Genomic DNA, 12,229 nt, shown 5'->3' on the forward strand with positions numbered 1-12,229 from the left:
ACTTTACAGAATTTTATGGAGAAAAAACTTTTCACAAACGCCACTGATAAGAAACAAGTCAACATCAATCCAAGCTGTTACTTACTGAAAGTAAAATACAGATTAACATACTCCAAAATGAACACTCCGTAATTCTCATCAGTGATGCCATTTCAAGTTCAAATAAATAATTATATTAAAATAATAAAGTGAGGAGCTGCCCTTTCATCTATACAAGGATGCCCAGAAACGCAGATCTCTCTGGACCTCCAAGAATTCCGGTAAAGTAAACTGTGGATCACAACTTGCATGCATTTTCTTCAGGATGTTGGATGTAATTACTGTAAAATATTTTAGGCATAGGCATAGGCATAGGTTAGTACCAGGCTAACTGCCTTTCTGGGCCATTTTAAGCCTAGCCATTTACCCCATCTGAGAATCAAACATTGGACCTTGTGTTTTTGCATCAAGTTAAGGAAAAAAGAAAGTTAAGGAAAATGCACTGACCCTTGCTTGTGAATGAAGTTGCTGCTGAGAAGGTTGTGTGCCTAGGGCTGGATGAAAACTGTTGATCAGGAACTGGTGTGGGTGGGATAACGGCTGTGAATGCTTGAACTGGTAAACTGCTGCATCAGAAGTGTGCTTCACTGAACGGGAACCTATGCGGAGATCCATGGGGACAGTCTGTGGGCAGATCTGGTTTATGCTGGGGTTCACATCAGCTGCAAAAGAAAGAAAATGACATTTAAGAGAGACTGCCAATTATAAATGTCACAAAAGAGGCTCATAAAAGTTATATATTCCTACTCAACCTCTAACAAACAGGTTCTTTTGGAGTGCTAGGTAGAAAAACCAACAACAAAAAAAGCAGATATTAGTGGTGAGCAGTCTTGCATCTTTTAGATATGTAACTATCTCAAGAACAAAAAAAACTTGCTTTCTTCCATTAAAACCTGACAACTTAAAAGCCATACACAACATAGCATGCACAAACAGAGAAAGGCTGGCAGAAAATTAGCTGTGTGGCTGTCATTGAGCACAAATATTTAGCAACTGGATTCCAAGATGCCAAGCAATCACCCAACAAACTGTTTTGCTTTAAGATAGGAGTCATGACTATGCAACTAAACTGCTTTTGCCTTGTATTATGCAGATTCTGACATGATGTTCCCATTTACTGTTTGATTACATTTAGTTTAGCTACATCACATAAATACATATACAAAAAGTGATGGCATAAATTTAAGATGTGCAAAAATCAATATGCAGTTTACACATGAAGTTATCCAGAAAGGTAAGACAGCACTCCAGCAGTGGATTTATCTAGTTGCAATACAAGAAACACTCTTATATGCTCCAAAAACAGTATGAACATCCTCAGAAAATTGAGTTCTATACATAGAAAGCTTTCTGTTAAAACTGCTACAGCTGATATACAAGCATCACAGCATTAAGTGTGTTACAAGGCCTTCCCTGTAGCATTCCTTATACATCTAAACGTTTATTATGTATGCCATGAGCCACATAAATGTGCCATACCCACTGTGACTTTATTTTACATTGAATGTGTTTACTGGGGAACAGCAGTGATGTGTTTTGTCCAGTTTCAGTCTCAGTTAACATGCTGATGCCGCCACTGACATTACCGGACGTGCTCCATTGCATGCTTAGTGTTGCATCCATTTGTCTACAGCTTCACAGATTTATACTAAGCTAATGACCACCACAGGCTTTATAAGCATAGCAGTACAACCAACCCAGGTAAGTCTCCAAGTACCTTGGACACCTACATGGTGGGGTGTATTAGTAAGGAGGCAGCTAAGGATATTGTCTGTGTGTGTGTGTGTGTGTGTGTGTGTGTGTGTGTGTGTGTGTGTGTGTGTGTGTGTGTGTGTGTGTGGGGGGGATATGACAGATGGAGATTAAATTACTTACTGTCGAACACTGTCCATCAGAGACATGGGGGCCAGACCAGTGGTAAATTTGCAACTTCCCATCAAATGATGAAGGTTTTGTTTGAATAGGGTGAGGGATGAACTCTGCTTCATGTACATGGGGAGCCTATTCCACGGTGCAGGGATCCTTTGAGACACATATTGGTCTCTCCAGCACATTCTATTTATCTCACAAGCAAAGTTCAGGAACCATGGATCTAATGTTTCTCGTGTGTTTCTTTTACGAATGTGCAAGGGATCCATCAGATCTGGATTTGAGGATGCCTTATATGCTAGGCATAGCTCAACTCTTGATAACCTGCAGGAGACCGAGTACAGAGATGGGGTCTTAAGGTGATCTGTGTAGGACAGGGATATGCTATAAGGGATTTCACAAGGTATTATGTGGGGGGTTGTGGGTAAGGTTCTTCACATAGCTGTAAAAGGCCTTGTGACTGTCCTTAGCCTGTGAGGCTTTCCTGACCTCATAACTGGCCTTGCTGTGCTTTATAACACCTGTTAGATTCTTGTTTAGTAAAATCAGAGAGCTCTTGTCTCTAGATTTTAGCCATGACTTTTTTTTTTTGTTACATAACCTGTTAAGGTAAGTATTTCAACAGTGGGGTTTGTTTTTGATGTTATTTTTCGCTTTACTTCTGGTAGGTACAGCAGCCATTTATGTATTTGTACAGAGTTTCTGTGAAAAATTCTGCATAGGTAGCTATGTTCTCGCGGTCTGGGGGAGCCGGGAATTTTTACAAACTATCACTGAATAGGATGTAGTTGGCTTTAGAATAGTTCCTAAGCATTTAGTTGGGTTTTCCAGGTTGATTTTTATTTCAAAGGAAACAGCTTTGTGATCTGATCTCATCAACTAGAATATGACACAGTGCAGGGTGCGATGCTCTCCCATGTTAGTGAGTACTAGCTCCAGTATGTCTAATCCACCGTTTGGAATGTCCAGTATCTGATCCAGGGTATTTGTGTCGAAAAGTCCAAGAAATGTTGTACCTATGAGTTACATGCAGTGTATATTTCCCAATCTATAGAGAGAGAGATAGTTAAAGGTTTCCCATGAATAGGGTATTTTGTTGGATGGTGAATGCCTTTAGTAGGTTTAGGTAAGAATTGTGAGCTTTGTGGGTCATAGAGGGTGACCTGTAGCTGGCCAGGACATGGTAAGGAAACTGTCTATGAAGACTTGGATGGGGATGAACTACTGGGCATCATTCTATTTAACCAAGATGTAGCTGTAATTGTTGTTAAGGTAGATTTAGACACCTTTAATTCACTAGGCTAGGATGCATCCTTAAGTTGACATCACCAAACATTAAGTTCAACAAAGACCTGTGAAGGAAAATTTATAATTTTATGAATGTTTTTCCTGAGAAATGGGACACAAAAATGTTGTACGATCCAGGTAAAACTCATCATGGTAATGTAGGCTCTGCATGCTGTGGTGAAAAAGTTAAGTGACAATACTGTAACAAAATCAGTTTATGCACACAGAAGTAGCACTTAAAAGTACACATTTTTTTTCAAATATGATTTTTATTAGAATTTTCACAAATCACATTGTCCACAGTGAACTATTACAACACAAATTAAAAGATATACCAACAAAGACAAACCAATGAGTAATTACATAATTACAAGAGTGTAATGCTTTAAAGTAACACGGCATATATGCAATCTGCCTCTGTTGTTTTAAATAAAAGTTTGAGCAAGCCTTACAAAACTAAAAATATGGTTATATTGCATATAACTTGTCAGAAAACAAATAAACTGGTCAATATATTTGTCATTTTAATAATGAACAATGTTGTTTAGTCAGTAAGAACTATTATACACATACGGTTTTGAGCCTTACAGGCAACTATTTACAACTATGTGCACTGGGTTGTCACTTATGCAGGCAAATATAAGGAAGTTTAAAGACTGGTGGTTTTTCATGTCATATTATTATATAGATAACCAATATGGTGGAAAGTGCTTTGGTAGCCCATTTATATGTTATAATCATCTTGTAGCAAGGATTTTAATTTCGGTTTTATACTAACTTTATGAAGGAAAATTATTACTGATAAGATTTAATGATGAAAATAAAGTAGTGTTCTAACTAACATAGTGAGGATCTAGCTGAGGACCTCTAAAAGGCTTTTCCAGTATTTCTGGAAGTATATCAGTTTCTTACGGCTAACTGTTTTTATTTTGTTTGCTAGAATGTATTTGGTAGCCAAGGATCTAAACTCTATCCAAGACACTTTGGATCTATTTAGCCAGTTTAATGCTGTATACGATTTCAGTATTGCACGCAGTGCAACCACAATGTGTTTCATCTTGAATGTGTATGAGTTCGGGAAAATGTTTAAAATTGCCATTTCCCATGTGAGGGTGGATTTCATATATCCTGATTTTTCCAATTCTGCCCTTAAAGAGCACCATACTTTGTAGATGTTTTTACAAGACCAAAAAATGTGTAGAGTGTCTGATACTGAACTTGTACATGTGGGGTAAAGGGGATTTATTTTGCTCAGAAATAAATGATTCACTCAGTGAAATGTACTGATTTTTGCAGCAGTACATGCAAATTACAAATTAAGATTCCAAAATACTATGGCATCACTTCAGCACTTTCACATTGTTTACTGTAAATTTGACAATCATCAGCTTCTTTTTACTTATTTAACATGTTAACTGGGTAAGTGGGCATGTCTAACACCCTTGTCAGTTATGACCTGGGTCAAAAGGTAATGAGGTGTTACATTTAGCTGCATAGGTTAATACTAGGCTAACTGCCCTTGTGAGTCATTTTAAGTGTAGTCCATTATCCCATGTGAGAATCAAACCCTGCACTTTGTATCTGTAAGGTAAACACCTTAAACGTTATGTCAACCCTGTAATTCAGTTTCTTTTAAATAACAAGTAAGTGGAGCCAAATGTTTTAGTACATCAACCAAATCTGGAAAAAAATATAAATTTTAAGCAAATAAGTAGTTTAATCTGCTGAACAACTGTAAGTTTAAAAGCACAATGGATCAGAAGATAAAGCGAAGGAGCAAGATTAGAAATCCGCAAAGTATGCAATTAAAACACAAACACATCTTAAAACCGAAAAGTCAGTTTTACATACAGTCAAATATGCAGAATGTTTAGTTGTGAATTTTATGTTAAAGAAATATGAATTAAAAACTTAAAAGATGCAAGAAAGTCAAGTTGGGAAGGACATGAAACAAAATGGGAGATGGAAGGAAAATTAGTGACAGCATGTAAAGGGTAAAGGGTATCTTGGATTAAAAAAAGTCAGAGAAACGGAGATGTGTTTTGAAGGAAATAGGGAGAAGGAACTGTGCATCACTGTTAGTAAAACTGCAGCTACTTAAAAAGAAACATTCACTGAAAGGATTCGGTAAGACATGAATGTACTGTCTTTCTACACAGGGCAGTGTGGGCTGCATAAAATTTGTAGCACGGTTTCAAACACAATAAGCAACTCTAAAAAGGCTCTTTCAGAAGTATCAAGTGTTAATGGGGTGACAAAGATCGAGGTTCGCTCTTGAGGTGAATTTCTTGACATCCATTTTTCTCAAACACATGACAAGCTGGTTTTCATTAGCAATCTAAATACAATCCTCTAAGCAGTTGGCACGTTTAGCACATTTGATAAATACATCTATTTTCAGGAATGAAACACGAGATGGAAGTAGACAAACTGTAATGCAAGCAAAAATGCAACAAAAGTATCATTATAGTAGAACTAAATGTTTGAAATTATACCTTTCTATCTACTGGTATCAAACTGAATAAAACACTGAAAATGAAAGTATTCTAGCCTCCAGCTGATGCCTGCTAAAAAAAAAAAAAAAAAAAGAGCCAGCAAGGAGCAAAGCTGACAAGTATAAGAAAAGTGAACTGGTTGTTCATAGGTTAGTACTAGGCTAACTGCCCTTGCATAGCCAATTATCCCTGGTCAGATTCAAACCCTGCATCTTGTGTTTGTAAGACAAACACCTTAACCATTACACCACAACCCTCCCCCTGTTGATCACAAAACCCTTCTATTATCATTACACAGCAAATAAATCCCTTTTTCTTACACCCAAATGTAAACTTTTCACAATTAAAAAAATATAGCAATCAGTTTAAACACAGTTCTCCGATCATCAAATTCCCCATACCTACATAAACAATTAAGGACATTTAAGCAATCTGGAATATTTACTACAGCTATTTTAGACTGGGAATTAAAAACTCTCCTCCACAATGTCTTGGCCGTCAAGTAAAGGTCTTAAATCAGCACAACTTGTTGAAATAATAGAACATGAAGACACAGAGCAGGCCTGTACTTGCAACATGATGAAAACAGCATTCTGGTAATTTAAATGAACAACATAAACTAATACATTGTACTATAACCTTCCAAAACCCTAAGCAAGCAAAAACAAATCATCACTGTAAATCAAGTGGTGCAGACTCATATGAACATAAGGACAAAGAGACATCCAAACAGATGATAAACTTCTGAAGTGCACAAAAACGTGTGGACCTTTACTGTATTCATTTATTTACCACTTGTTATCCGGGTAATGGGTTGGGTCAGAAGACCCCTTACAGCCATGACCCAGGTGAAGAGGCAGTACTACACAAGTTTTATACCAACAAATAAAGTAATCACACACAGATACATATGGGATGTAGGAAACAAGCTATGGTTAATAAAACAGTTAATCTCAGGATTAACAATACTATTAGAACGTATAAAGTTAAAATGTGAAAAAAAAGAAACTTATTTACATTATATATACTTTAAATAGATTTTTCCGCCTTGGCTAAGAAAAGGGTTAGGCACATAGTTATGCGTTCGTGTAACGTTAAAATTAGAAAGCTTGTTTACATGACATACACTAAGTGCATCTTGCAGCAAAATGAACCGTCCTTAAGGTTGACTAAAATGAGAAGTAGGAAACGGAGTAGTAGTGCAGTTTGGCCAGCCAGTAAAGCCGTACTTCTACTATATATGGTATATGGATGTTTTCACATAATTCAGTCAACCCTGACTTCTAACAACCCCCACAAACGCATATGCAAAAGTCAGTCTGGCAGTTAAGCACAGGCGATATGAGGAGGAGCTGTTAACAAGCTGTTTGTAGGTTCGCTGATAAATATTAGGACATCAGTCTGCAGACTATTACAAACCTAGTGAATAATCAGGGTCAGAGTCATACCTGTACCTTGTATCTCTTAGGTAAAGACCTTAACCGTTATTCCCTCAGCCTCCATTTGTCTACTGTGTGACTGCAAGTAAGTCACTTAGACAGGGATCTGGGGCAAATGGAAAACTGAAGGCACAGTGGTAACAGTTGCCAGAAAAAATAAATAAATAAATAACTTTAGCCAAGTTGCGGTCAAATCAGGGAACTCTTTCAACTAAGTGCAATACAAAATGGCTTACTATCAAACGAATGAAAATCACAAACGCGAATGGTGATTTCCGTGATGCATATTCTTGACTCATACATATTAAGTAGGTTGTATGGTCGACACAACAAGATCGACAACTTTCTGTCAATCTTAATGTTAGCAACTCCCATTGCCAACCATGCTTTGAGTCCTGCCTTGTGTACGTCCTTCTGAATGGACATACACATGAATATCGACATTCCGACTGGTCGCTCCTATCATGTTCGAAGAGGAAGCTGTCGTGCAACTGAATGTTGACATTTTGACTGTAAACCATACAAAATACGGTCACATGAAAGGGTTCCAAGGTGTACAAAAGTAGAGGGTTGACTGCAAAAGGACAGAGAGACTACTTACACATATAGGCTACAATCAACAGCCATTCCTGTGTTACAGTACACAGGTACACAGCAGAAAAAATACAGAGGTGATCTAGAATTGTTGCTGCATATTAAAACAGGTCGCATAAACACAGGTTATTTCAGTAAGTCAGAATCCAGACCTACAATGTACACAATAAGGAGAAAAGAAGACGAGACCAAAAATGAATCTGCAAGGACTCAAGGGGACCACTGAGTCTGTTTTAGGCTATGGTAATCTCTGCATGTAAAACAGAATGAAGAGGGAACAGACAAATCATGAAAAGGTATGATTTTACAGGGTCTGTGCAGATATGACACAGTTAGGCAGCTAATGTGAAATATGTTACTACAACATAAACTATAATGCACATTATGACTCCAGGTTTCATCATATGCTTAGACATAAAACTATGAGTGAACCTGAAGTGGATAATGACTCACAGATTCACCAAAGGCTTGGCAATACTCATGCATGTTACACTTCTCTGAGGCTGCTTTAAGAGAATATGCCCCTTTACCCTTTGGTGTAGTGAAGAGGACATGCATGGTGGTATGGATGAATGTGGGGCTTCGCACTCAAAAGAAAACTGCCATTTGAAATTTTCGATAGAAGTAATCTGCTGTCAGTGTAGTCAACCCCCCCCCCCCCCAACTTCTTGAATGTCACCGTTTCGATGCTGTACTGCTGTGATAAGAAGCAGGATGAATTACATGGAAAAGGACAGACTCCTAGAGGGACAACAGCTCTCTGCTCAAAACAAATATGAGCTGACCAAGAGGTGAATTACTTCCACAGTCAGTATAAGTTTTTAATTTTCCAAAAATTATTAAAGCACTCTACTTTGGTAAGACATTTAGGGGTTTTCCATAACACAGTCTTTACAGAAGCTATGGGAATCCAGTTAATTTCTGACAAAGCAGAAACAGCTGACTGATGAAAGTTAATCATTTTGCTACAGTCAGTGGTCAAAACTACTTTTATAATAAGCATCTTACATGTCCATTAAAATTCCCCTCCAGTTTAAATAACAACTGTTACTTGGATAACTGTTGTTTAAACTCAGTCTACTGTTCTGTAGTGTAAGCATCTTAATACACAATAATAATAATAATTATTATTATTATTATTATTATTACTATTAGTAGCAATAATGTTATGAACTGTACAGGATCAGGACTGATGAACAGGTGAAAGATAATCCTGTGTATCTTACTACATATACCCAGATTTGCTCTGAGCTACTGCACAATGGTACTTCCTATACTGAGCCAACAGATATTGCCAATATACTGGCCGACAGATTCAGTGCCAACTTTACCCCTCCCCCACAGGGACCAATCACAATACCAGTAGATTGCAGGCACCCAGTACTACTGCTGCACAGGTTAAAACAACACTGTCCATGGCCAAGAATACAGATTCTATCGGACTTGACAATATCTCCGGCTGTGTTCTACATGAACCACAGAGTGAATTGGCACCTCATCTGTGTGCCCTGTTCAATCACAGCCTCACCTCAGGCTTTGTCCCTACTGAATGGCGCACTGCTACAGTCAACCCTCTCCACAAAGGAGGATTGACTACAGACCCTGACAACGATCGCCCCATTAGCCTGACGAGTCTGATACGCAAAGCTATGGAACGCATCTTCATGGGCCTAATAAACAAGGCTATAGGGAATTTCCAAACTCTGGATCCCAGACAGTTTGGTTTTGTGAAGGGCAGATCATGCTTGGTCAACTTCTTTGAGTCAGTCACCACAGCTGTGGATGAAGGCAAGGTGGTTCATACAGCCTACCTTGATCTGGCCAAGGCCTTTGATACCATTCCCCACTCAGGAATCACAGAAAAACTCACTAAGCTAGGCATCAACCCCTGTATCACTAGGTGGGTTGCAAACTGGCTCACAGGTAGAAGCCACAGTGTGAAAGTAGCTGACTCCAAGTCAGAGTGCCGACCAGTCACAAGTGGAGTCCCCACAGGGTTCGGTCCTGGGTCCTCTCCTGTTTGGTATCTACTTCTCTGAAATCCAGGCCAACACAAACGGACTCCGACTGACAAAGTTTGCAGACAATTGCAAGTTGGGAGCTATTATTAACTCCCCGAGTGATGTTGATATCCTACAGAAAGGCCTCACTGAGACCAGCGACTGGTGTCAGAACCTTGGCCTTAAGTTCAATGCCAAAAAATGTGTCATCGTCCAATTTGGGAAAAATCCAGTTCCCATGAATTACCACATCAATGGGTAGTCCACTGAACACAGAAGGTGTTATAAGAGATCTGGGAACACAGGTTGACAGCAACCTCTCTTTTGACCACCACATTGCCACTGTGGTCAGAAAGTCCTTCTATGTGGCACATCTCATTACGAAGGGTTTTGCATCCAGGACGAAAGAGGTCATTGTCTCCCTCTTCTCTTCCCTCATTAGGCCAATCACCGAGTAGAATGCCCCATTTGATGTTCCTCACTAAACACCTGCAACAACTGGAGAGGCTGCAAAAGTACCTTACAAAGAGGATCCTAGGCCTTAAACATTTGTCCTATATGGACAGACTCCAAAAACTCCAACTATTCTATGTCTCATATCGCCTACTTAGAGGCGATCTCTGCTTGACTAACAAAGCCATGTCTGACCCAGCTCCGTTAGAAATACTACATCTAAAGAAATCCCAATCCCTCCACATCACACGCTCCAGAGACTCAACCTCATTACCACAAACAACAGAACATGCTAGAGGGACAGGTTCATAACCCAGAGACTGCCCATCCTATGGAATAGACTTCCCATACATGTCAAGCAGTGCACCTCACTGGCCCTCTTCAAGAGAAATCTTGATGACTGGATGAGAAATAGAAAATTCACCCCAGGGATCACTCCAGTGGCCTTACTCGACAGAGGCACTGGGAACCAAGGTCGGGTGGCACGATGCGAGGGTAATCCCATGGGCTAGGCTTGTAAAGGCTCCAGAGCCATTAGTCTAGTACACACCTATGAACATATCTGTGGTGCAAGCATTTTGTATGTATGTTTTTTTTTCTGTTTGTCACACAGGGTTTTGGTAAAAAGGGGCTGTTCTGGTCCATCCCACGACATGTAAGAATCAAATAAATACAGACTTTCAAAACAAGAGAATTTCAAAAGTAAATACTGAACACAGGAATAAGCCATTGATGTTGGAAGTTATCCTTCACATGTGTACATCGAATAGTGTATGTACCTGCATCTTGTCACTCAAATTCTCAACCTCAATTTGCTTAGATGAGTGATTCAGAGAATTAATTGACTGAGTAAAATTTTACTCTAGGAGGAAAAAGTGACCACAATAAAAATACAACGGTCACCCATTCACTTATATTGCACTACCATACGGGGGTATAGTGCTGATATGTGTGCATGTCTGTAGGGGTTTGAATGAGCCCGCATCTTTGTGTGTGTGTGTGTGTGTGTGTGTGTGTGTGTGTGTGTGTGTGTGTGTGTGTGTATATATATATATATATATATATATATATATATATATATATATATATATATATATATATATATATATATAGGTAAGTGGGTGTTTCCAAAAACATAAGCGAGTGTCTGGGAAACTTTGTGAATGTGTGGATGTGGGTGTGAAGGTCTGGGAGAGTTTATGCATTTCCAATAGTATCTGAATGTGTGACACTGTGACTGCAGTTGGGATCTGTGTCCTTGCTTATGTAATAAACAGTCATACATTCTTACTGTCTTGTTCACTGATCAAATTGTGTTAGTCAATCCGCATGACTGGTCAGTATTTTATTGAATCTCAGGATATAGAGATATCAGACCCTGGAAATTACTGCCCCATTAGCTTGACAAGCCTTATCTGCAAAGCCATGGAGAGGATCATAATGGAACTCATAAATAAAGACATAGGGAACTTGCAGACTTTGGATCCAACCCAGTTTGGCTTTGTCAAAGGCAGATCCTGCCTCTTAAACTTGGTTGACTTTTTCGAGACAGTCACAAAGGCCATTGATGAGGGAAAGGCAGTCCATACAGCCTACCTCGACCTGGCAAAGGCCTTCGACACAATACCCCACTCAGGTATCATCGAAAAACTCATCAGCTTGAATGTAAACCCATACATCACAAGATGGGTTGCAAACTGGCTAAGTGACAGAAACCACAGGGTCAGAGTTGCTGGAGCCATGTCAGACTCAAAGCCTGTCACAAGTGGTGTCCCACAGGGCTCAGTCCTGGGTCCACTCTTGTTCGGCATCTACTTTTCTGAAGTACAAGCAAACACAGGAGGGTTATGGCTGACAAAGTTTGCAGATGACTGCAAACTGGGCGCCATAGTCGAAAACACATCTGACACAGATATCCTCCAGAAGGGCCTCACAGAAACAGATAACTGGTGCCAGAGCCATGGCCTGAAGTTAAACGCCAAAAATGCATAGTCATACCCTTCGGGAAAAACAAGGTTACCCCTAGCTACCATATAGGTGGCAATCCACTGAG

The 12,229-nt window shown here is 39.3% G+C and overlaps 1 protein-coding gene across 2 annotated transcripts in view; it reads right to left on the bottom strand.

Moving 5' to 3' along the window:
• Window positions 1-12,229, bottom strand: part of HDAC7 (histone deacetylase 7) — a 1,116,899-nt gene that overhangs the window by 346,966 nt on the left and 757,704 nt on the right. For both annotated transcript variants that reach the window (XM_044083872.1, XM_044083871.1), the window contains exon 2: window positions 487-701. In XM_044083872.1, the coding sequence (XP_043939807.1) occupies window positions 487-654 (168 nt within the window). In that variant the 5' untranslated portion in view covers window positions 655-701. The remainder of the gene's footprint in view (window positions 1-486; window positions 702-12,229) is intronic.

The sequence above is a fragment of the Protopterus annectens genome, chromosome 9.part0 (genome assembly GCF_019279795.1).
Source record: "Protopterus annectens isolate FY-2018-M chromosome 9.part0, PAN1.0, whole genome shotgun sequence".
NCBI classification, from domain to species: Eukaryota; Metazoa; Chordata; order Ceratodontiformes; family Protopteridae; genus Protopterus; species Protopterus annectens.